This window comes from Calypte anna, chromosome 3 (assembly GCF_003957555.1).
Source record: "Calypte anna isolate BGI_N300 chromosome 3, bCalAnn1_v1.p, whole genome shotgun sequence".
Lineage (NCBI taxonomy): Eukaryota > Metazoa > Chordata > Aves > Apodiformes > Trochilidae > Calypte > Calypte anna.
The window spans coordinates 34,233,232-34,258,320 of NC_044246.1; the positions used below are offsets into that span (position 1 = coordinate 34,233,232).

General features: G+C 38.6%; 1 protein-coding gene across 7 annotated transcripts; it reads right to left on the reverse strand.

The window, feature by feature from the left end:
* Positions 1-86: 86 nt before the first annotated feature.
* On the reverse strand, positions 87-25,089 carry LOC103525253 (plasminogen). Of its 7 annotated transcripts, XM_008490188.2 has the most exons (19): positions 24,978-25,089; positions 22,085-22,220; positions 21,348-21,454; positions 16,900-17,014; positions 15,649-15,812; positions 15,034-15,163; positions 14,798-14,916; positions 13,150-13,312; positions 12,151-12,281; positions 11,159-11,318; positions 10,630-10,820; positions 9,565-9,713; positions 8,705-8,798; positions 6,530-6,647; positions 5,555-5,629; positions 4,872-5,012; positions 2,903-3,009; positions 1,296-1,441; positions 87-365 (listed from the first exon to the last, which is right to left on the reverse strand). In XM_008490188.2, the coding sequence occupies exons 1-19, from the start codon at positions 25,024-25,026 to the stop codon at positions 207-209; spliced, it is 2,454 nt and encodes an 817-aa protein (XP_008488410.2). In that variant the 5' UTR covers positions 25,027-25,089; the 3' UTR covers positions 87-206. The 7 variants fall into 7 exon arrangements, with proteins under 7 accessions (XP_008488410.2, XP_030302718.1, XP_030302719.1 ...); XM_030446858.1 differs by lacking the exon at positions 5,555-5,629 and having other exon boundaries at positions 24,978-25,088; XM_030446859.1 differs by lacking the exon at positions 22,085-22,220 and having other exon boundaries at positions 24,978-25,057.

A 25,089-nucleotide genomic window follows, 5' to 3' on the forward strand; every position in this document is an offset into this window, starting at 1 on the left:
TACCAGGCACAACTTAGACACACTGACAGGCAGTAATAGTTTGTCAGCTTGGCTATTGCTTTGAAATAACTAAGTATGCTCAGACAGTAATTTATTGTAATTTATTATTTAAGATTCTTATGAATTACTACATTTTAAAAAACATACTTGGAATGCTGTTTCTGACACATGGGCTGCTCTCCAGAAATGCTAGCCTGCATCCACAGTCAGTGGGCAATCACTGCATTCTTGATCCAAGAAACAAAAGTAGGAATTTGGACAAAAACAGTCTTTGATGGCTGGGTACAATCCAGTCCCCAGGAGGTGACTCCATACTGGACAAATCTGTGCTTATCTTGGCAGACCAGGGGCCCTCCAACTTCAGCCTAGGGAGAAGAGAGAATAAGGTGACTCCTTTAGTGATGGAGAGGCAAAATACTGGCAGGAATAAAATTGTGGTAACTCTGAAGGCCTCAAAATAAGACTGAAGCAAGGACTATAAATACAGGGAAGTGTTTTATTAAAATGGAGGGGGAAAATTGTTCCCAAGAGTCTGGGACATTCCTCAGCTGTGAAGAAGAGAGACCTAACAGCCAACCAACCATTGATGTGGGAAAATCCTCACATCACTGTGAAGCCAATTACACAAAAGAAAGGAAGTGTCTCAGTTTTGCACATCCTTTGACCTACTTGATCTTGGACAAAATGACTTTAACTATTAGAATGTTTTTTCTTAAAATCCAGTCATGGCAGGAGATGAATACCTGTGTGCCTACCAATGAATGCACTGTCCAAACTCTCAAAGACATAGTTTGTAATGGCAGACTTGAACACCACTCAGTCAGCTTTTTATTGAAAAGCTCCCAATGTGATACCCTCCATTAAATCTTTTCATACACTTGTGAGAATTAGAAAACTGGCAGCAGTTCAAGTTTTGTTTAATCAAAGGATTAAACAAAGATGAACTACACCACCAGGCTGGACCAGAAACACTCATTAGTTTCCCCTGTTTCTAGGAACAAAGGGAAGTCTAAGTAGTGTCTCACAGGATTTGTATCAGGTGAGATGGGGTATCCACAGTAATAGACCACTATGAGTGGGATATGTCAGCTTGCAGTCCTGAAAGGAAGGTGAAATTACCCTACACAATTTCCCTGCTTTTCTGGTTGGCTGTGTGAGTGAAGAAAAAAAGATGCTACCTATAGCTCAATTCTTCTGCTTCATGCAGAAGTCTTGAATTCCTGAAACTGTTTATGAACCTTGAAAGAAGAAATTGCCAACTCACCTGCTAACGCTCAAGGCAATATTATTCTTACCTCACAATTACCTCTGCTTCCAAAGGTAAATCCACCACAAAATTCGTGATTTTTGACACTTCCATTCAGAAATTCGGGGCCATTACATATTCTGTTTTCAAGCACAGGGAATTCAACTTCTTTTAATCTGTTGTCTGTGTCAATACCTTTATGAACAACCAAGAAAATACACCATTATAAATGGTACCTTAAGCACTGTGCCCCAGTGAAACCTCAGTAATGAAAGGACTGGGATCCATCCCCAGCTCTACAATAATTTCTGAGTTCCTTCAAGGTCCATATTAAATCTTTCAATTTTTTTCTAAATTTGGATCATTTATAGTTTAACCTCAACAAGTAGAGGTTATTCTTTGCCAAGTGTCACAAAATAAATAAAAAATGTTGCTCAGTGTTCTGAGCCATTGCGTTGGTTTGTAGGCTTTCATCCTGGTGCAGTAGCAATGGCTTGTTTCAGAGGGAAAATGCTTCCCTGGATTTACTTTCCATTAATTTGCACTCTTTCAAGCCAAGTGATAGCATTTTCCAGACAAGAAGGGTTTTCCTGAAGCCAAGGCTGAATTTACCCACAACACAGTTTGTTCAGATAAGGGACTCTGGCTCTGCTACCCTTACCATTTTCATGAACTAGTTGCATGGCATGGCAAGACTCTCTTTCCCACTATCTAAATGTAACACTGGTCTTCTGATTTTTCCATTCTAATTAATACACTTCTGGAAGAAATCTCCCCTGTACTATTTTTTCTGGCTGTGATCACTAGAACACAGGAAACAGCTGCCACCCTGTGGCAAGCTAAAAAAAAAAAACAAACCCCAAAAAACCCCCCAAAAAAGGAAAAAAATGAAAAATGCAAGGTAAGAGAGGGAAAGAAGTGAAAAAGTTAGAGGAAAGGCAGTGAATACTGTCTATGTTAGATAAAAGTGCTTATTGATAATGCTGATGATTTACACTAGTAGCAGAGTGATTTTTCTGAAGCATTATTTTCATAGCATCAATTTTGTAGCTGAGGGCAAGGTAATGTAACCTCTGTGCAAGGTTTTTGTGGTGAAATTCAGTCAGGGATGTGTTCTGTTAATTTATTTATTTATATTTTAATTCTTTGATTAAGCACACAAAGTAGAATCAATTAGCTTCATTTTACAGGTGGAGTATTAATAAGGTATTGTCTGGCAAAGCTGTTGCGTTCCTGCAAATGTCTCTGCAGAATATGATGTTTAGACTACAGGAAGATAGCAAAGGCTTCATTTGGGTACTTAAAATATTTATATCTGAAGGCCAAAAATAAAGGCAAGAGCATTATTTTAGTATTGTTCTTATTTGTGCAAATACAGTTTATACCTAAGATGAAAAAAGACCAAAATAGACAAGAGATACAAGGTGGTAAAATCTTCTCGTCTATCCTTATTTTTTTTTTAATAATTCAGTTTATGTGAGCAATGAGGGCAAAAAATCAAGCTCTGAGAGAAACAAATAAGAATAATATTGCCTGGAGACCTCTGACTTAGTTAAAACTTAAGTAAAATGTGTTTTCAGGTCACATGAATGCACATATTTTGTGATAGGATTTGAAAGCCCTCCTAAGTTTCCGACCGCACAGAGTATGCTTTACCTCTTGTTTTTCCCCAGGCAGTAAGAAAACATACTGAGTTTCTTTCTACTATCAGACTGGTTTCAGGCAAACAAACTGGTTTTACATGGTCAGTAATTGCTACAGGACTGGAAAATAAACAAAGAATAATTAAAATATCCTTAGAAAAATTACAGTCAGCATATTCAGTTTTCATATGCAAAAGGCTCTGCATGGAATGGTGTGGAGAAGGAGATGGTGTCTTAAAACTGTATAGATGATGGTAAGATGGTGCCTGATCACTTAGTGAATAAAGAAGTTACTGAAAGTCTCTGGGATGTGTTTGTAGGCACAGTAACAGTGTGAGCATGTTTAGAGCATAGTGCTAGAGTGCTGACCTCTGGTTACCCCTCTAGTGTATCTAAAAGCATGTGCACAGCCCTAGTAACCCTTACAGGTGCTCAGATCCCCCCTATCTCTGAGGTCATGGACATTTTCAGGGACTTCACATGAGAAGGGAAGGATGGATGAATGAGTAAATAAGCAGACACAGCTGAAGTTGTGGAAAACTCCTTTCTCCTTTGAGTGATATAACTGTAGGTGACATCATGCAGTATCTTGTACATTACCAAGTCTAGCACCTCAATAAACACCAACCTAAAACTATTCCTCATCACAACATTGTGCCTGGAGGCTTCAGCACTGGAATAAAGCTTGATATGGAGTAGAAAGAGCCCTGGGAAGCAGTCCTGCAGAAGATGAAATGTTGCATAGAGAGGTCTTTGCTTTAGACTGTCTGATCCCTTACAGACTTCCAGCTGTAGATGTGAAAACAGACATGGAAGATCTGGAAAGAATGAGGTCCACAAAGAAAGCTGAAGACAAAAGTAAAGAAAGACTTTAATGAAAATGAAAACAAGCAAAGTTGATCTAAGCCAGAAACTGAAGGATATGGTGTCCATATCTTCTATTTGTGGCATCTCATGCATGTGTTCCAATGTGAGTGCTGCTGATGCAAAACTAAATAGTGCTGTGGCATGCATGTATTTATATGTATCTATACAAATGTACATAGAGCACTGAGTGAAAGAGGAATAGAATGACATAGTTACAAGCACTACCAAGCATAAAACTGGTGGGCCAAGAGTTCCTTCTACTCAACTGAAATCAGTGGGATTTTGATTAATCAAGCACCAGTGAATCTGAGTTGAAATTTACATCGGTCTAAGTTCATTAAAGCTGTATCTTGAATTTTAAAAAAGAAATGTCTTCTCAGGTCAGGCATGAGCTTTTATTGGTTTTTAATCCATGCGTGCTAAATATAAGAAAAAGCATGAAAACAATGCGTAAGTAAAAAAGTTTCTGGAGCATTCCAAAAGGGAACAAGTAATATTGAAATAACTGCACACATTTCATAGCAGACTGCTCAGACTTCTAAGCAAGACACAAGAGGACTTCAGGCAACTAAGGTTATGCACAGGATTTTTCTCTGTATCACAAGCAAGATCTGGTTTTACAGAGCTGTTGGCCAAGTCTGCGGCTCATTGGCCTGGCCTAAAGCAGTGCTGGGGAAATTGGATCTTTCTACTGGCTCCATAAAGCTGTTAATGACTGCTCTTGGGGTGCATAACCCCCAGACCTGAGCAGGAAAACCCTCCAAGCACAAGATCCTCCACATACAATTCTGCTTCAGTTTGGCTTGACCCTCCCTGCTTCAGTGGAGCTGCTGCTGGCACATTGTGAGTGGAAATACCTCATGACAGTCCTGCCCATCCTAACTGGTCCTTGACTCTCCCAAACTGGGTAAGAAGCACAGGTTCTACCAGTGCAGTCATTCAGCAGGAAAGTTGATTAGAGCTCACCCTGGAACAGATGTCTATGCTAGCACTCAAAGGGACTCATATTCCTTCATGACATGCACCAGCACACCTGAGAGCTAAATCCAGAATAAATTAACACGTAACTTCAGAATAAAGGTCCTAGGAGTGGAAAAGTTGGACTGAAATGGTACCTGTTCAGCTTCAGCAAAGCAATGTCTGCTCCACTGGGTTCCTTTAATATTTTCTGAACACTCTGAATTTGCAGGGATGGTTCTGCTGCATTGAGATTCTGTATCCCAAGAAACACCCTGTAATAAGAAGGCTCTGTTGACCTGGAAGAAATGACAGGGGAAAAGTTATACATACGTATCTGTAATGGGGAATGTCACTCTTACAAAATTCAGTGATTTCTCTGGAGAGCTGCAACTAACAAGATGGTCAGGCTGCTGCTGATAAAGATGTCCACATTTGTTAGTGGAGAGAAAGGAAAATATATCTTTTATAACAGTCTTATTTTTATGGCAGTGAAAAATCCCATGACTGCAAATAATGTGGCACCTTGTTGCAGTGTTCACAACTCCTCAAGCCCCAAGAGGCAGCTGCTAGCCAGTTTTTCCAAGTGCAGCTAGCATCAGCACTTCATTAGCATCCTTTTTTGCATGCTTTGGGGTGGGGGAGAGGGCAGACAGCAGAGGTAATCTCTGTTGCACTCTGGTATTGTTTTTGACTGAGACAGGAGCAGAAGATAAAAACCAGTTTTCTGGCAAGAAAGACAGGAACTAAGGAGTAAAGAAAATGCCTTATTTGGTATATCTTCCTCCTCTGTTGATTTAGTCAGATAAAAGGACTGCAGTTGGCTCTAGAAGACACTTACTCTTGTAAGCACTGAGCTGCAGTAAGGACCCACCGTGGATGTATCAGAGTGCCAGCACAATGGTGCATGTTGGTGCTAAAATAGAGAAGACAACCACATTCATTTGAAACTGTATAGAAAATTCTCCACCTCCTATGCTGTGCACAATGGGAAATATTAGCAAACTAGCAGTATCTTCCATATTCAACCTCGTTACCAGTCATAGTTTGTCTTTTGTCAATGGCAACAGAAATCAAATGAAGATGTTCGAAGGATAAGCTTTATTTGCTCCAGAACATGAGAATATGAAAAGAAGTTTGACAGCTATGTGAAAATTTTGCAACTCTTGCTTTCAGGAATTTAATAAAAATAATGACATTTCCTAATAATTTCACTTGTAATGTAAAGGGTTTGTGACAATGAGCAATTAATAACAGGAAACATCCTTTTTTGATTTATGGGTTTGCTTTGGATTAGTTCTTTAAAGAAACCTTAGAACTTTTAAATTTTCATCGTGACTGTGGAAATGTTATGCATAATTGTTTTTTTTATACTGAGACATTATGGTTTTCCTACTGCTTCTAACACAACTCAGGTGATCACAACATCAATCTACATTTGAACCAGATTGGATGCTAGGTAAAAATGGATGATCAAGATCTATTCATACACACTGCAGATTGGTGCCTATATTCCTGGGCTTAAATCCCCCAGTACAGAATGCAATTAACTGTCATTATCCTCAGTGGGAATTATTCCTTCTCCATTTCAGTAAATAAAGGTGTACTTGATGCCTGCAGTTCAAGTTTCCCCTCTAAAGATTTAAGAGAAAGTGAGGAGTTTGGGATCAATGACGCAATAAGTAGTTATCTATTATCTATCATAGTAGAAATTTAAGATTAAAAAAAAAAATATCTTCAGAAGTATGTGCATTGCTTGCCATCAGTGTCTTTCCCTGTTAAAATCTGGTGCTCATGGATGATAATACAGCAGTACCTTGTCCTGAGACTGACATGCCACGGCCAAGCCCCTGGGGATGCATCACACATGCTATATTGCTCACAGGTTTTCTCACTCCTCACTGGGACTTTTCCACAGTCATGCTCAGAAGATGCTACAGAATTGAAAAAGCTACAATGGAGAATTTTGAAGCAGTTCTGTAATGTCATCCATAGTGCAATCAGATGAAAAGAGAATGGCATAAGACATTTTAAAATTTACTTAGGCTTTCATCTTTATGTTGGCAAGTAGAAAGTAAGGGTAAAGAAACAAGAAGAATTTTAAGACTCCATCATCTTATCATTACCTTGAGCATTTAAACCTGGGGCTTTGACACAACAAAACACTAATTTGTAGTGAAATGAGGCAACCAGGTGCCACTAATTGCCAGGGAGTGAGCATGATCTTGTGTCAAGCCAACCTGTGACTAATTAGGGCAGGCCCCCACTGCGCATGAGCAGGACCAGGGGGCCAATAAAAGACCCTAATTAGGCACAGGTGGGCTTGACACAAGCTCATGCTCACTCCCTGGCAATTAGTGGCACCTGGTTGCCTCATTTCACTACACTAATTTATCTGGAAAAAAATGTTAAATATATCATATGATTGGATATAGTCAGGTAACAAAAACTACAATGAGCCCCACTCACAGAAGAAAATCTGTAGGGAAGTAGGAAAAAAATCATAGCTAAAGTGGAAGAGTTTATTGCCCAGACAGTAATAACAATTTCTAAATTCTTTTAAAAATCCCAGTCTACACCTTGGTTGAGTTCAAACCAACCCCTAGACTGTAAATAAAATTGAGTAACTCTTACCTTGTCATAAAATATTCCAATTTTGCCCTCCCACTTCTCACTCTACTTTCTTTTTAATCCAAATCTCTCTTTGTTGTTCTTGTTTTTGTTGGTTTTAGTTTTGTTTTGTCCATTTTTCAAATAGATTGAGTTTGTATGCTCAGTAAGACCCAAAAAACTCTTTCCAGAGCTGAACATGTTGCTATGGATATTACACTTTTTAGTTCAAGAATGAGACAATTAATAAAGTAATCAAAGGCAAGAGACTGTAAGGTTTCCCAAAACCTTAATTTTCAAAAATGCAGTATTCAAAGCCTGATTTGGAAAGAGATCAGACCTCAAAGTGAAGCTCCACCAGAGCAGTTTCAGAGAGGAGGGTTTTACAGCTGTGGTATGTGGTCTTTGCATACCATTCTTAATTCTTCTAGCCAGCACAGCTCTTAAATCTGGTTGTCAAAATGAACGTGTACAATTACAATGCTTTGCTGCTTAGAGGAATACATTAGATGGCCATGGTGAAGAATATCACCTATTCCTGAGGAAGTGACCACTCTTCACTATTTCGAATTGCTACATTGTCAAACAGAGCACAGACCTGGCCTCTCACTGTTACTGCAGTAAAAATAATAGATGAGATGAAGAAGAAACAGAATTTCCATATCTGTGCCAGATATATTTAAAAAAAAAAACAAACTCTGCCAAAATGCAGGCAAGGTAGAGCAAAGCAAGCAAGGTGAATGCTGCCGAATTTTTCAGTGAACACCACACCTGCTTAGCACACCAATAAATCTTGAAAAGTAGAAAAACTAATGAAGGAAATCTGCCTAACATATCCAGGACTAAATTAGCTCCCTTCCCTAAAAGAAAGGCAAAATAGCTAGGGACAGATTATTTTAACATTCAGATCAAAATAAAAATTAAGTCAGCAGAGGATGAAAAGGGTTTGAAAGAATGTCATCTCTGGTGCCCCCAGCTAAGAGGAAAAATGTATGAGCAGGTTCTTGAGCTGTCACAAAATGCATGGAAAACTAGCATGAACATGAAGAAATACTCTCCTGTAGTTTGAGGATCCCAGAGAAGGAATAGGCCTCTTCACAGCTTCCCTGGATATTTCAAATTCAGCTAGCAGTCCAAATGCTTAGCTTGACTGACAATAAAGAGCACACAAATTGTTATTTGTGGAATCTTTCTGGTGATGCTTAGCACTAGGTCGCCTAAACTGTTACAGGTGCCTGATTGTGTCAAACTTCCAGATAGACCTAAATTCAAATATAAAGATATTGTATTCTGCAGGTTTTATGGCTGGATTGAAAACATTTTGTAACTATCAAAAGAGATTGTAGAAAGGGAGGACAGAAAAATCTATAAGGATAATTACAGCAACGTGGGATTTCACAGTACTCCCATTTTTTTTCTGGGTCTGTTGTGAAGCACCAAACACCATTTATATCTCCATCAGGATTCCTGCAATACTGTAATAATTAGAAAAACATATAATGAGGACTCCAAAATGTCTGGAAGGAAGAAGTCTGTGAGTAAATGTTTTTTAAAAAAAGTGTTAAACTAAAACTTTGAATTATTTACCCCAACTACTTTTTCACTGGATGTTAAATGCTTTCTATTTCCCTGATCACTACAGTCTTTCTTTCCTTTATCTCAAAACCGTTAGGTGAAATTAGAAAAATATTATAAAATTGCTCCCATTTTCTTTATCAACCAAGATTCACCCTAGCTCCAGTACTTTTTTAAGGCCTCATGAGAAGTAAGGTTTGACATACAATGACTAATTGCTTTGCACTAGCGTGTTTATTGTTGGACTAATCCTTCTTCCCCTACAGTCAGGGAGAGAGGGTTAGGTCAGCTCTGAGAATTTGCCAGGATCCTACTTAGTTTATGACAAACATCAAAAGTCATTGCTTTGGGGTTTGCAGAAATCAGGGAAGCTCTGGATGATTTATTTTGTGGTGCTTGCCTGTCAGCATCAACCCCACAGTGTACCTCTGTGCTTGAAGTACCAACGTCCTAGGTGTAGTAAAATGCATCTTTCCCTCTCCAACACTATTATAGGTCTGAGCTATCAATGTGATGTCTTCCAGATATGTGTAACCTATACACTTATAGATGCTCAGTCTATAAAGACTATAAAGACTATAAAGACTGAACATGAAGTTTTTACTGAGGGGTCATGGAGAATGGAGGCAATGTTCAGTGACACCAGTGGCATTAGCAGCTGTTTACGTTTTTATCCAGGCCTGCTCTTGGATGAGTCACAGGAGTGAAGTATTTGTGGCTGTGAGGTTTCTGAGAACTCCACTCTTGACAAGTCCTGCCCCTTGCAGTTTTTGCTACTGTGCCACGATAGTCTTTACCATTACCATTAATGCAGTCTGTGAAAAAAGAATAAAAGGAAATTATTGTTAGTTGCTGAATCTGTATGTGGTGTTGGTAAGGAAAAAAAGGCAGACAAAGTATCTTTGTGTCTTGCACACTCTTTAATGTCTATATCCTACTGAATGTACAGAGTAATCAAATTGGAAAAAAAATTGAAGAAACTTCAGGCTAAGCATTTTCCATAACATATTGCAAATATCCGAATAGACTCCAAGACTTTTTGCCAAGTTGGTATCAGTAAGTACTTTCCATGAGAGAATCATATTTCAGTGATTACATTGAGAAAGCAATTGTTGCTTCCAAGGCCATTCTTTTATGTACTTCCTTCTGCTGCCTGTGATTTAGAGCATGCAGCTCCATTTAAGAATGTGTCTTTTTTATATCCTTGCAACCTTCCTTTGCAAAGTCACTAATATGTGGAAAGCTCTACCACACATTCAGAAAAGTCACACTACTTTGGCTCGAACTATGAAGGAAGAAACAAAGCAGGATAGAGAAAAAACCTATTTCTCTTGGTGAGTACATTTTGCAAAGCAGGGCTGCCTATGAACTATACAACAAGCTAAGGTCAACCTCTTGGAAAGATAAAGCACAGCACCAGCAAAATTCCTATAATATCAATAGTCATTGTGATCGTACTTCATTAGCACATAGCTGCAGAAACACTGGAAACTTTGTTTTCATCTTGTTCCCCTAAACAAAAATATATATTTTACAGAATGCACTGTAAAATGGTATAGGCTACAGGATATGAACTGACAAGAGAGTTCTTGTGGCAAAATACAATTGTACAGATCTGAGAGCTGGAGGAGGGATGTGGCTGGTATGTTGCAGCCTTACTCAAGAATAATACATTACTACTTCCTCTACCCACGAACTCTCTAGGAGGTGTCACTTATAGTCAGCTGTTACCAGATATTGTGTGTGTAGTGAAGTCAATATTTTGTGCTGTCCTTGCAGGGGAGACAATTTGTGTGGGCTCTTGTGTAGGTTCATCACACCTCTTGATATTGCAGTACTCCCATGTTGTGCTGGGGTCAGTGGTGAAACACCATGGGCTGTTATCACCATCTGGGTTTCTACAATAGTTGTCCCTCAGATCCCTGCAAAAATAAGGCAAGCTGCATAAGACTGAAAGTAAGCAGAAATATCCTGATTAAAAAGGTGTGAATTTGTACTGTGCAGAGCTGAATACATCTGTTATTTTTTTTACTTATTGCCAGATAACCTATTACCAGAAAACACATTTATTGTTGTGATTTGAGTGGAGAGTTATATTACACACGTACCTCAGACATATATTTATGCATAAGTAACATTATTCAACTACTGGCTTGAATTCTGGCCATAACATTTCAGCGTTCTGGGTAGCTAAATAAATGCCTGATATGCTGGCAGTGGTCATTGTCAGATAAAGCAAAAAAAGTTGAGATAAACATACGCATTTGGGAATCTGTCCGGGGTTTTTTCATGCCTGTGTGGGAACATGGAGTTCCAGGCCTGGCATTTCTTTCCGGATACAGTGACAGAAGTTGTGCCACGATAACTCTGACCTTTGCTTCTGTAGCACTCCTCTGACAGGGGAACCTGTGCAGGCACATCTGCAGCAAATAATTGAAATTGTTCTTTCACATTACAATCTTATGTCCTTACTGTGCTGGCACATGAAAGCATCAAACACCAAATGACTCATTTATACAGACAGCATCTACTGAAAACATCATGAGCAGTATGAAAAGTGGAAAGGCATTTCCAGAGATATTTAGAAAAATTTCAAAGATTACCTTAATATGTCAATTGTTGCTCAGTGGAAGGTTTACCCCTCCCAGTTTAATTTTTGGTATATGTGACCAGGTTTGAATGAAAAGTCAGGAAATTCCCATTAAAAATTTTCAAATGCTAGTGAGTTTGGCCCTGATATGTTTCTAAAATGAATGTCATGTGAAATTTTAATCTATTATCCTTTTGATTAGATTAAGACTTTCTTGTTATTTTTTGTGCTTAAATGAATTGATGTTTCAGATGAGATATTTATTACCTTCGAGGCACCTGTTCTCTCCTTTCTGTCTGCTTTCAAAAAATGTGACTTCCTAATTTTTAGTGTTCTTTCATCTCTTTAATCTTGATTTTTGTTTTCCAATTAAATTCCAAAAAATCCCCTACCTTTGAGAAAATAGAGAATATAAAAAAATTAAGCCTCTTTCAAGCTGTAACTCTTTTATTGGATCAGCTGGTGATTTACATTCTTCGCTACACTTTCTTAACCATTGGAAGTCCAATATTTGGCAGATTTTGTAACATGCCAAGCAGAAAAAAATGCATTGACAATAAAGACAAAGTTAGTGAAAAAAGATTTAACACATTTAAAATGAGAAATAGTAAGTCTCTGACTGTTTAAAAGTCCTTATCTCAAGTATACTCCACTAGTCATACCAGCATTCCCTTGTTCTGCCCCATCACAGTGGGGAATTGCACAATATTCCCACCGAACGCTGCTGTTGAGAGTGTAGCACCAAGGCCTCTTCTCTCCATCAGGGTTTCTACAGTAGTTTTCCTCTAAGCCCCTGAAACAGAAACACTGGCTTTATACTACTGATAGAAATCAAGAAGTGTTGTGTGCAAGGCTATTAATAACTACTGAATGCAGGAATCATCTCAGTGGTTACATTTATTCTGTTTGGAAATTATTAATTACCTCATGCTCCACTACTTTGGAACTAATCAGCAGCCTTCCATTTACTGTCTAAATGCTGATGATATATGAAGAACTTTTCCAATGATTACACTTTCTCCTCCTCTTTTTGAGGCAAGTAAAAATCTGACGTCAAAACACAAGCCACTGGTGTACCTGAGTGTTATGGTAAAAACCAGGTGAGACTGGATGTCACAGACTGACCCTGGAAGAATGTGCACATGAGAAATGGTCATGTGATTATGGAGAGGATTTCACACACCCAGGAAAATGTGTGGGATCCATTTCACAATCCACAGGTTCAAAATACAGAGTTAAGAGCCTGTTCAGTCCCACCTAGCCTTGCCCACTGATAATGCTCTGCAAACCCAGCTCCTCTGACCTTGAAGCACAAGGATGTGCTTGGACCTTGGAGCATTACTGTTCAGAAGAGTAAGGCACTGAAACTCTTCCAAAACACAGGCGGGGGATTTTTAACATAAAATAGTAAATACTTGTAATTCTGAAGTGGGATGTGGAGAAGACCAGTGAGACAAGCAACTGAGAAGAAATGGATAAAAAAAGAAATGCTGGAGAAAATTAAGAACAAAACCTGAAGAGAAGCAATGAGAGCTGACAAATGTGGGAGAACAGCTTATCAACACAGCTGCCGAAAAACTACACTCGTCTTGCCTCTGCATCTGGATCTATGTAATAATTATGTTCTCTGGCACTTGTTAAAATGGCAAAGCTCAGCATACTTGCAGGGGTATCTGTCAGGAATCCAGCCATGTCTGTGAGGAGACTGTGTGTTCCAGTGTTGGCAGGCATTTCCTGATTCAGTGGTGGCTATCCTGCCTCGATAGTCTTCTCCTTTTCCTGAAAGACACTGGGAGCCCAGACCAGAGACTGGTGGGGGTGTAGCTGTAGCAGGATATAAAATTAAAAAAAAAAAAAAAAAGCAAATTAAACAAAAAATATAGCTAGACTGTGCTTCCAACTACATTAAAAACCCCTCTGTTTTATGTAATGATGTACATGCATTTTTTTTTCTTTCAGTAGATGTAACATTGGCTGCAAGACATAGCAAAACCAAAGAGTACATTTTCACAACCAGTGGGCCAGACAGATGTCCTGTGTCTGCCCTTTTACAGCAGTCAGTAAATAACCTTGCTGGATCAAGACAGACTTCATGCCTGCAGACCCCTGAGAGCAGAGCTGGAAGGCAATAAGTAGTCCTGCACAGTCTTGTAAAAACAAGTGGGACGAAGGGAGTACATTAATCTCATACACATGGGTAGACTGGAAGGGTAGAAAGGATAAGAGCCAAAAAGAAAGTGTGAGTAAAACTCAAAACAGCATCCAGAGCTGAGCCTCAGGAATTGGTGAATTGGAAAATTGGAGCAGAAGAGTTGTCAAAGAAAAGGGGTTGTCTCGCATGATGGCAAAAGCAAAGAAAGTGAAAGTAATGATAAGGAGCACAGAAACTGCAGAGGGAAGAGAGAAAATAAGCCTGTAGTGAATCATACATCTATTATATACACTTTCTATGCTGAATTTCCCAAGGAGACAAGTATGACTCTAAAGTGTTGGTCTGTTCCTAAACTTTGTTAAGTTAAAAGCACAGAATAGAGGTGCCATGGTACCTTTCACAATTTACTTTCTCATACAGAAATCTATAAATAGTCACTCTTCAATGTGTAATTAAGCATGCTGAGGTGAACTGTATCTAGCAAATACATGCTGTTGCTTAGAGCACTGGCAAGTGAAAATGTATAAGAAAGCAAGCTCTAGAGGTGCAAGTGGGTGAATTTCTCAAAGTGCAATCCGGTTCTACAAATGGCAATGCTAATCTTGTTAGTCAGTGCTTTGGAAATATCTAGATTTAGTGTACTCAGGCTAACAGGTTAAGTCAGCTCACTGATAAATCAGCTTTTTTGCATGCATCCTGAACTTGTTTCTCAGGGTTCATTCCTTGCCAAGAAAAAGCCAGTGCATGCTGTGCTTGACAGGTTCAGGTGAAATATCACAATATGGCCATATGATGGTTTAGTTGTTTCCCATGAGTTAGCAGATCAGATGAAAACTACCACCTGATTTAATCTGAATGCCCTGCCTCTCTTGGCCTGCCTGAAAAGCAAGGGAGCTGAAGACAAGTTAAGGTTTCCATAATACATCTGGAAATGCAATTATTGCACTTTGTGACACCTGTATCCTCACTGATGTTACATAATTTTATGTAAGAGAAATTTAGTGAGCGATTCTGCTTTTTAATGTCTACTTTCCCTGGTTCACAATAATCTCCTCAAGTTGCTCATCACTGTGATTTCTTTTCTTCCCTTTCCTTTCCCTACATTGTTTTAATGAGAAGATCTGCCCTCTGGAATGATCTCAGGAAATCAGACTCACTGCAATGAGGAATGTTGCAATATTCCCAGCGTTTAGAAGGACTGGTAGTGAAACACCAAGGCCGAAGTTCACCATCAGGATTACGGCAATAATTCATCTTCAGATCCTTCTCAGGAAAGCTGCATGTTGAAAATTAGAAGCTTGTGAGTCAGCTAGGGCTGGCCGTGGCAGACCCTGTCTGCAGGCAGGGTCTCCCAGACACTGCAGGAATTAATTCAGTGCTGAGCATGACTCACTGTTTTGGGGTAAATCCATGCATATGAGGCTCTTGGGCATCCCAGTGCTGGCACTCAAGCCCAGACTCTGTTCTTGAAATTTCTCCATGGTAGTCTTCACCATTACACTGCATGCACTCCACTGTAGGCCCTAGGCAGAATGAAAACAAAGCAGCCTTGACACCAGCACATGAATTCTGATCCTGATCTGTTTATGAAAGACTGCACTGAAAACAAAAGAGTTCTCCAACTGCTGATGAAAGGAATCAAGAGGACCGTACATTATAGCCTAGCCAAGTGAATACAGCTTTAGGGATATGACTTTGTCATGTATTTGGATGTATTGATAGCAATGGGAGTTCTGTATGTAACAATCTCTATTGTATCAATCTCTATTCCTGTTAAAATTAAATTATTTGTCAGCGATAAAGAATAGGATAATATCAGCAAATTATTACAGAATTTCAGTTCCCTCATATTTACAAAATTACACTGATTACATTGGAGCCAATTAGGAAAACGGTCTTTGTGTTGAGAGCTCCTGAAGTTGAAACAAACCTACAATAATAAAGCAAGAACAAATAGCAAGAATAATATTACCTACTCAAATTTTCTTTTTCTGGAAAAGAAATATACCTTCTGCAGTGTGCGTGACCTGGTGCTCACACTCCGGGATGTTACAGTAATCAAATCTGGTAGCAGGATCTGTTGTGTAACACCAGGGTCCACTTACATCTGCATCAGGGTTTCTGCAGTAGTTTTCTTCCAACCCAGCATTGGGGTATTTTTCAGGTGTATAACTGTAGTAGGATTAAAATTATTAATAGTAGTAAGTAACATAAATACTACAATTAATTAATAATAGTATTAATAATGTAATTAAGAAATAGGATTCAAATTCTGTTAATTTAATGGAGCAGAATGGAAATGTGCAACTTGTTCAGTTAGATGTGGATTCTGTGCATTCACAGTAAAAATAAGAAAGATTCCATACTGTAATCCATAAATGAAGTCTGGGAAACAGTCTGTAACTACAACTATATGTAGCTTCTCACTAGGTCCCAGTTAACAATGATGAGTGAGCTTACAGCCTGTAAGGGCTATGACAGCCTCAAAGGACAATTACTGTCTTTAATACTTGCACTCAGCTGATGCAGTCAGCTTACTCTGGCCTGTGGCTCTGTCATGTATTTTTCTTAATGCAGCTACTTTAGAAGAAGAGTATTTCTAGAAACTATTCAGCAAAAACAACTGGATCCTAATTTGCAGAGATCTTGAAGCAAGTGACCCTGGAATTCTTCCTATAGCAATCCTCACAGAGAAGACTACATGCTTTTCAGACAAATAACCTGAAGAAGTACATCCCAGTTTCATTAGAATGATAACAAAAACCCCTTTTCAAACAGTTAAAATTCCAACACAGATCAAAGAAAATAGGCCCCCTGTTTCCACACTTGCTTCAGTGATCCCAGTGACAGCCAGCCCAGAGAAAACTCTGCAGGTCCCTTTGTCACTTAGATGATTTGCTGGCTTTCTTCTTGACTGTCTCTAGATGGCAAGCAGAAGGTCATATAGCTGTAAAGATACCACTGCCTTTTTTTTCATCAGAGATTGATAAAGAGGGAGCATTTCATCTTCTTGAGTGGTTCAAGAGCATTTAGACACAACTTCTCTAGCTGACAATGCACCCTTTCCTTACCCAGACCATTTCAGTTCTCTGTCAGCAGAGTCGAAAAAAGCAAGGCAGATGAACATAAAGTTGTCTTTAAAAATCACCTGACAAATGGCTTTGATAACATGCAGTATAAAGTTGCTTATACACATAAAGTTGGGGAAGCTTGGAAAAGATTCAGAACAACATGAAGAGAAATATAAATAAGGCCATACTTTGGTTTGTGAGGTGTTTGTTCTGCCCACTTCTGGCATGGAATACCCCTCCAAGTTTTAGCTTCTGTTCCTCTGTAATCCGTTCCAATCCCTTTTTTACATTGTAGAAGGTAAACTGAAATAGAATTGGCTTTGTTAATTCAATGGTGTTACAACACTGCATCTCTTGATACTGAGAATCTGCAGATATAACTCTGAAGTCTGTCAGTTTATGATGAATTATGCTTTGAACCTCTTGTGCCTGCAAACAGAGAGATGTGATTCCATGAGGCATTTTAAAACAAATTAGCTAGCAACTACTAGACAACCACAGAGGAAAATTCCTGCACATTTTTATAAAGCTAATAAAATCAAGCTAAGAAAACATACAACAAGTTAGAATCGGCTTTGGCATGTATAAAATGCATGTTATATTGCTATACTACTGGGATAACAGGAAAGGCCTTTCACCAGCAGCTGGATATTCTTTAAAATTTATTGTTCATAAGTACGTTTGTTGAATGGATATCATGTAACTCTCCCTTCAAGACACAGAATTTTTAGTTATCAGAATACATTTGTTACTTAAGTAGCTCCCACACCTTTGTTTCCTCTTAGCCTCAGACTACCAGGTACCTTCTAGTGGGGTTCCAAAGCAGAGAGAATGTAAAGCATGTTGATGATGGGTTTTTTCATAAGAGACACTGAAAAATCTCCAGTGACGGGGAGAGTGATTCTAAGTTCCCCTTTCAGCAATTTCTTTGCCCAAGAAGAATTCAACCTGAGCCCTCAAATATGAAATAGAGATGTTAGAGCAAGAATGGGAGACCAATCTGACAGGGAAAACAGCCTTTTTTGGACACACTGCAATACTTACTGGCTTCACAGCATGTGGCTGGTACTGCATATGTCTGTGCTGCATGTCTTACTAAGGAGCTCTAGGAGTAAGGTACTCCTGAAGTGCCCAAACATCTGGTCACTGCTGCTTTACTGATATTGCCAGGTAACTCCTAAATGATTTTAGCATGTCTAAATGTTAATCCAGACTCATCTGACACCAAGTGACCACTGGTGAAGGCTCTGTATAGCTGGGTCAGGAATAAAGCCAAGCAAGTAACTACCCTGCTCAAATGGTGCATAAGGACCACCACGGATTTAGCCTTAGTATCTGATCTCTTTTAAATTGAATTCTTAGTAAAATGGCTCCTTTCTGCTTGATCTCCAAAGTCTTTCTTACTTTTGTCCTGTGCAGGGCTTTGCTGTACTGGCATATAGGCCTTGGCAGTTTGTGTTCCTCGAAAGAGTGCTGGGATCAAGAGCCAAGCTGTATCTCAAGACAAAATTAAGGGTTGACGGAGGAAACTGCTCTTAAAAGATGGGCAAGTCTCTAACCAAATTCATAAGGACTTTCTCAGTGATCAAGTGCAAAACTTTGATTATTAGCCACAAAAGAAGCTAAGCATTCCAGATGACCACTGAGTTAGTAAAAAGGCCACAGTTCTTAAACTCTGAGGTGAAAATTAGGGTGAAAGAACAAGGCACCCTTGGAGGTGTGGGTTGGAAGAAACCGAACTCAACATAATGTAGTGAGTGTAGCCTACAAAACCTATGTATTTGTGCCTTATGGATTATTCCTGCTATTAACATGAAGGCTGTAATGAGAAGGCAATCCTCATGCAGTGATTTGCCATTAACACAGAGAAAGCAAAACTGTAACATATATCAGACATAAGTTCATGGAGCCTTTGTAACTAGGGACAATTTGAAATATTGTGAATGGACAGCAATGCATAGCCCAGCACAGGCAGACAAATTTTTACACTCATAGAAGAATGAACCCTTTGCTTCTAAAGTAGTTGTTCTGTACAGATATTTTACATCCAACCCCAAGGAAAATAAGCTCAGGAAAAGACTGAAGCCAGAGTAGCTGTTACAAATTCCAAGGTCTGAGTCTCTGCCATAGGTGAGACTGCACTGTCATCATCAGCCCAAGGGAGATGCAGTCACAAAATGTCCTGGAGTTTGCTACCTCCATGCAGTACAGATTCCATCGTATCTCAGCAGAAAGCAGTTTTACAGCAGCTATTTCCTGGTGCTGAGGGGTCATGGTGGGGACAGAAAACCTTTCTGAGGTTTAGGGACACTAAATGTCTTTATTTGCAAACTCAGGCTCAGACTGGGTGATGCTAGCTATGATCATTAGTTCGCTTCTAGGAAAGTGAGTCTCACTTTTACAAGGCATTTTGATGGCCTTATGAGAAATATCTCTAGTTTGGTGTAGATTTGGGACATTACAGATACCAAACCATTTGGATTATGCAGATATTTCACAAAGATCTTGGCAGTGGTAGGTCTCAGTTTTGGAAGAAAGAGATAGTCTTGTATTCCTGCTACTGAAAGTAAGAAGGAAGATGACTACATGCTCCATTTTTAAAAACAGGCCCTGAAAAAAATTGTCTTGATGTGTACCAATTTAAGCCTGGGTTATTATCTGGCACTCTGTGACAGAATATAATTAGGGTCAAGGAGAATTATTTATTAACTTAGAAGGGCTAACTTCGATTTAATAACTAATGGCTTGTGCATGTGTCTATTCACTTTCAACATATGCAAAGGAATTTACAGAGCACATACTCCTCCTTTATCTTGTTCTAGCCTTAAAGGAAGGTGACAATAAATTTTTGCTCCATTTAAAGTGTTCCAGCATCCCCTACATGCATTATTTCTCTTGTGTCAGAAATTATATTTTTGGCTGAACCTGAACTTCCAGTATTCTTCTGTGCTACTGACTGACACATCAGTGGTTCCATCTACAAGGAACATGTGAAAAATGTGGTGGATTCTCCGTCCCTGGAGATATTTAAAAAGAGACTGGGTGTGGCACTCAGTGCCATGGTCTAGCAACCGCAACGGTGGTTCAAGGGTTGGACTCGATGATCTCTGAGGTCCCTTCCAACCCAGCCAATTCTATAATTCTATGATTCTGTGATCAAAGTGGAGAAGATCTCTCCAAGCATTTTTTATTTTGTGAGGTCTGTTACTGGGGCAGGGGGACACATGACTATAGAGCTAAATTTTTTTGATCAAAACAATTGTAACAGTGACTTTGCCTTTAAAAACAGGAATGACTGTGACCTGAAGAATACTCAAGAATGAAGCAGTACACTTCAAAATCTATCATTCAAGCCTTTAGCAATCTGTGCCAGCTACATGTAAACCACACGTTGAGGAAAACTGGAGATCAAATCGACTTGTCATCAGCACAGAAACAAGTTATCAAGGACTATATCTTGCACCATAAGAACAAAATGTCACAGACAGATAATCAGCTTGAGGTTAAGCTAGTACTTACTGAAGCCAGCTGTTACAAACTGATTTGCACCTGGTGCTGGGATCCTGGCAACCCATTATCACAAGGAGTAGCAGAAGAATTAGGGTGCAGCTGATTAAATGTGAACATTCAAGCTTTTTGTTATGTTTGGGCCAGATCTCCAGCAGAAATTAATGTATCCATCAGAACTGTATCAGTTTATACCAGCTGGGAATGTAGACAAGAACTGCTTTCTTTTTAAAACTCTGAGATGGCAAAAGGGACCTAAACCATGATTATTCCTGCAGTTTCAGTTTTCTGTATGTCTTTGAAATGCTTCAGAACTGGAAAGACACCAAGAAAATTGTCTTTTCAAGCAAACTGAAATGTTCTGATAAGAAATGTTTGCTATTTGTCTTACATATCAGTTAGTAATAGGAGTTTGTTTTTTTATCCAAAAATGACTCATTGGAGTTAGTGTTTACAATCGCATGATCTATGTTCCCACAAAACCTATGAAAATAGTCTATTTTAAAAAATAAGTTATTCTCCCAGCTATATAGCATCTATTCAAAACTTAGATAAGCATTAATTAATTCCAAAAATAACTTTAAAATCAAGATACTTCTGTTCCTGGCATACAAGAATTAAGCATAAACAAAATATCTTGCAAACCATGAATATTTTATTGTAATTTTTAAAAACCCCACAAAAATTAAAAGTCAGTACAATATTTCAGTCACATAATTCTTGACTTCCAGCCACTTAATTCTCAACTGAATTATTACAGAGAAAAGTAGGTATATAGGAGTAAATAGCCCTGTAGTCTTGAAAATTTTTTATGACCAAGGTCTCCACTAGCTCCTTGAAGCAGAGGACTGCAAATAAAGGGCAGATAAATGTATGATTTTTGCTTTGGAGTGTGTTTATTCAGGCTGGTCCCAAAAGTACATGACTAAAGGAGTGAAATACATATTCAAATGCAAGGATCCTCAATGCTATATAGGAAATTCTCCATCAGTTTCAGCCAAGTTCAGAATGGGTGCAGGCCCACCTCACTGCCACCACCTGCAATAGTTTATTCCAGCAGCAGAAACTGAAAAGATGCAGGTATAAGAGGATTAACATGTAAACATGTGCCATCTTAATATATACATACTTATCTTCTCATAAAGAACTGCATCTGTGCTGTTGAACGTCACTGTCATTTTGCTATTTTCAGCCAATGTTAAACACTGTAGCTTTTTCCTGGTGAATAGGAAGGCCCTGTGGAAAATGAGAAGGAAACAATATTGATATAAAAAGCACTATTTGTAATTTAATTTCAAATTATTCTTCTTGCAATTATTTTTCTATAAATTATTAAATTCCTAGCACTGTCATATCCATTTATATCTTTCAGACACTACACTCAGTATCTGAAACACTGAGTAAGAGACTGATGCTCTAAAGTGTCTGCCTTTTTAGGATGTATGACTATGTAAATAAGTTGCTGTGTGGAAAGCTAACTACTGCATTGACAAAACATTATCACCAGCATCCTAGCTGCTTGGGTCAGTGCCTTTCCCCACAATTTATTAGAAACATCTCACCCTTCTTTTGTGAAACAGGGCAGCACCAAGCTAAAGAGGCATAAGCAGTGTTCCATGTGACATTGGATAGGAGCATAAACTTGAGCATTCCATACAGAATGAGCAATACATGGTAAATCCACTTTTTACTTGACCTTGTGGTAATTTATGGAGGGAGATAAGCCTCAAGGTAAAGGTACAGGCATGGGTGATATTGCTGTGGCAGAGCTGCTGCAGCATGGGGATGTTGGTTCTGAGCGACAGTAGGAAAATAGCACTGATGAGCAGACCCTACCAATAACAGTTTTAAGATTACAGAAATTACCTGCAATTAAAATTTCTCTCTGCTTCACATTTCTCTGCACATTCTTCTTCATTATTTGTTGTGTAAAACTGCTTATTTCGAGTAAGTATCCAAACACTATCTGTCCTTAAATAGTCATCCAGTATATCTCCATTCACTACAAGAGAAGGAAAAGAAGTAGATCTTAAAAATGAGAATGCTGCAGTTAGAAAGATCTGTGACTTCTAGTATTTACACGTGAAGGCATAATTTGTCTTGTGTAATTCTGGGTAAAACTTAATAAACTCTGAGGAAATTTGTCTCTTTACACAATCACAGCTGTGTGACTGGAATATGTCACTGGAAAAAACAGCAAAAAAGAGATGTAGAGGAGCAGCTCTGAAGGGAGTTATGTGTGGGTTTGAAGCTGAGAATAAGAAATGTGAAGCAAGAGTAAGAGGGACTTGGAAGAGGGACTAAACAGTGTCAAACAAATACCAGTCAGAGAAAGATGAAGGGAAGTGAAAGCAATATGGAATTTTCATATAAACATGAACTGGTAGGATGTGTGTTTATGACCTCCCAGGTCAATGATGCAGTCACTGCATAGTTCACTGAATAGTGACCTAAGATGTCTTGCCCTGGAGCAAGAAATCTCAATCATAAGATTACTACATAGCTTTTCACAATTGCCACCATTATTTTCGTTGTAATGGATTGAAGAGACTTCCTAATGAATCTGTTAGGCTGCATCTCTGTTGCAACAAATTAACCCAAGACTGTAAATTAACAAATCAAGTAGCATTATTATATCTAAAAGCTACACGTGCATAAGATTTATATGATGTACTTGCTAATATTTTAACACTTGGCTCCAAAATGTTTTTGCTCACAATGGAATCTGTCATCTAATTGTGTGGGTTTTTTTTTTCCTTTGTGTCTATAAAGATTCTATGTTTCCATCCCTAACTTCTACAAAACTTCATTTCTATAACCAGCATCAGCTCACAAAGAAGTCATACTGTTTAATAATTTCACTGTTCAAGATAGATTATTATTGATGAATCCAGGAAATTCATAATCTTGTACAGCATTCTCACAAGTAACATTGTGAATTTTTCCTTTCTGCAAGCACCCATACTAGGGTCAGTTCACTGCAACATCACTCTAATGTAATTAACTCTCATGATATATAGGTCATCCATCACCTACTTCCACCTGACACACATTCATATAAAATAAAAGGTATTTGGATCACTAATGAAAGTAAGATAATTAATTGTCTGAGGGCAATCTTCCGTGTCTGCAGAGTTGCCTCAAGGCTACAAAATCTGCAGGCCTTAAGAAAACCCTGACACCTAGGCCTCCAATATCTAATCTTCTGTTTCAGTAGGACTATGTGGAACACCAACAGCTTACCAACTTCTTCTGATGGGATAAACAAACAAGTGTTTTCTCTCCTGTTCTTTTTCCTTAACTGAGGCCACTGTTCCAAAATTGCAGGGGACCAGAACAGGAAAATACTACTTTCCAAACATTATTGGCTCATGATATGTTTGTCCAAAGAGTTCTACTTTTGATTTAATTTCTTTTCAGTGACCGTAAAAAAATATTTTGGATGGCATACATAAGCTAAGAGGAAGCACAGACTGGCAGAAATTTAGATAACAGAAAAGAAAATGTGATGCTACTTGCCTGAAAGATTGCAAAGTGCAACCTTTAAGAGGAATACAACACATTTTAAAATGCATCAGGGAATGTATTATTCTGGCTAAAGTCCAAATCTTTGCAAATCCAAACATGACACATGAAAATTTTAAAACAGGCTATTCAGATACATACAAGAAAATCAATTTCTTTTTTTCATATGTATCTTCCCAGACTTGACCAGTATGAATCAAAAAGACTTAAAAGTTAGTTTTAATGCAGTTTTGTGGACTTCCAAGTTGGAAAAAAGGTGACTTAGAGCAGATAGCAATGACCAAATAAAAAAAACTTTATCATCTCTTTTCTAAGCACAATCATACAATGATATGTTCCTGTTTCACTGTCATTTTAATGCCTGAGCTATTAGAAAATCCTACAAACTGTGCTTACATGTTTTTAACAGTACTTTTAAAAAGTCATTTAAGGGCCATACCATGATTTGCAGTGTCGAAGTACTAGAGAATATTATACCTGGTTGAAATCGGATTGAAATGTATATGACATGTGAAATATTTATTTATAGACTTTGTAGGTGAGCTTATAATTCATATATTACTGTTAGCTTAACACCTATCATATTTTGGAGTTATAAAAAAGAATTCTAGACATATTTCTGGAAAAGTTTATCTAGGTTACTGAAGATTACATTTCTACCTATTGCCCCCAGGGTAAACAAGAGAGAACACTTTCTTGTGTCTGGCAACAGAAAATGTGAAATTGCTGGAATATAAAGGAGTTTTTTAATTTTTAATTTTGTTTTAAATACTTCATTTAAAAACTTCAAAGCTCATGCAAGAAAGGATGAAAATCAGTATCACCGTGCTTAGCAATGTTTGATAGTAAATACAGCATTAGCATTTGGTCTGAAGCTTGCTGAGACCAGAGACATCTATCTCACCAATTGCTATGGGCTCTGTAGCAAGCCTTTTCTAGGCTGCTTTCCAAGCCTGCCCTCATTTCTGGCCATGAGGTAAAGCTGCAGGGAGCCATTGATTGCCCACACAGACATCAAAGCTGTTGCTCTTCTGGCATCTCTAATGAGCACAGCACTGGAGCAACCACAGCTCTTGCTTTGTTCAAGAGCAGCTCTCTGGCCAGAGAGCCCCAGCTCCATCACTGTCCAGGTAAGTGCTGACACCAAGATCTAGGGACCTACCTTCACCCAACAGAGGCTGCAAGCCTTTGGCTGCCATCTCACCTGGGCAAGCGGAAGGCAAAGGACTCTTACCTGAGCTGAGCAAGGAAAGAAAGAGAAAGGCAGCTTTGCTAATCCTCATGGTGGCCCAGCTGATGGGTGCTGGAAGCTCTGTGTGTCGATGCACAAAGTTTTATTGACTTGC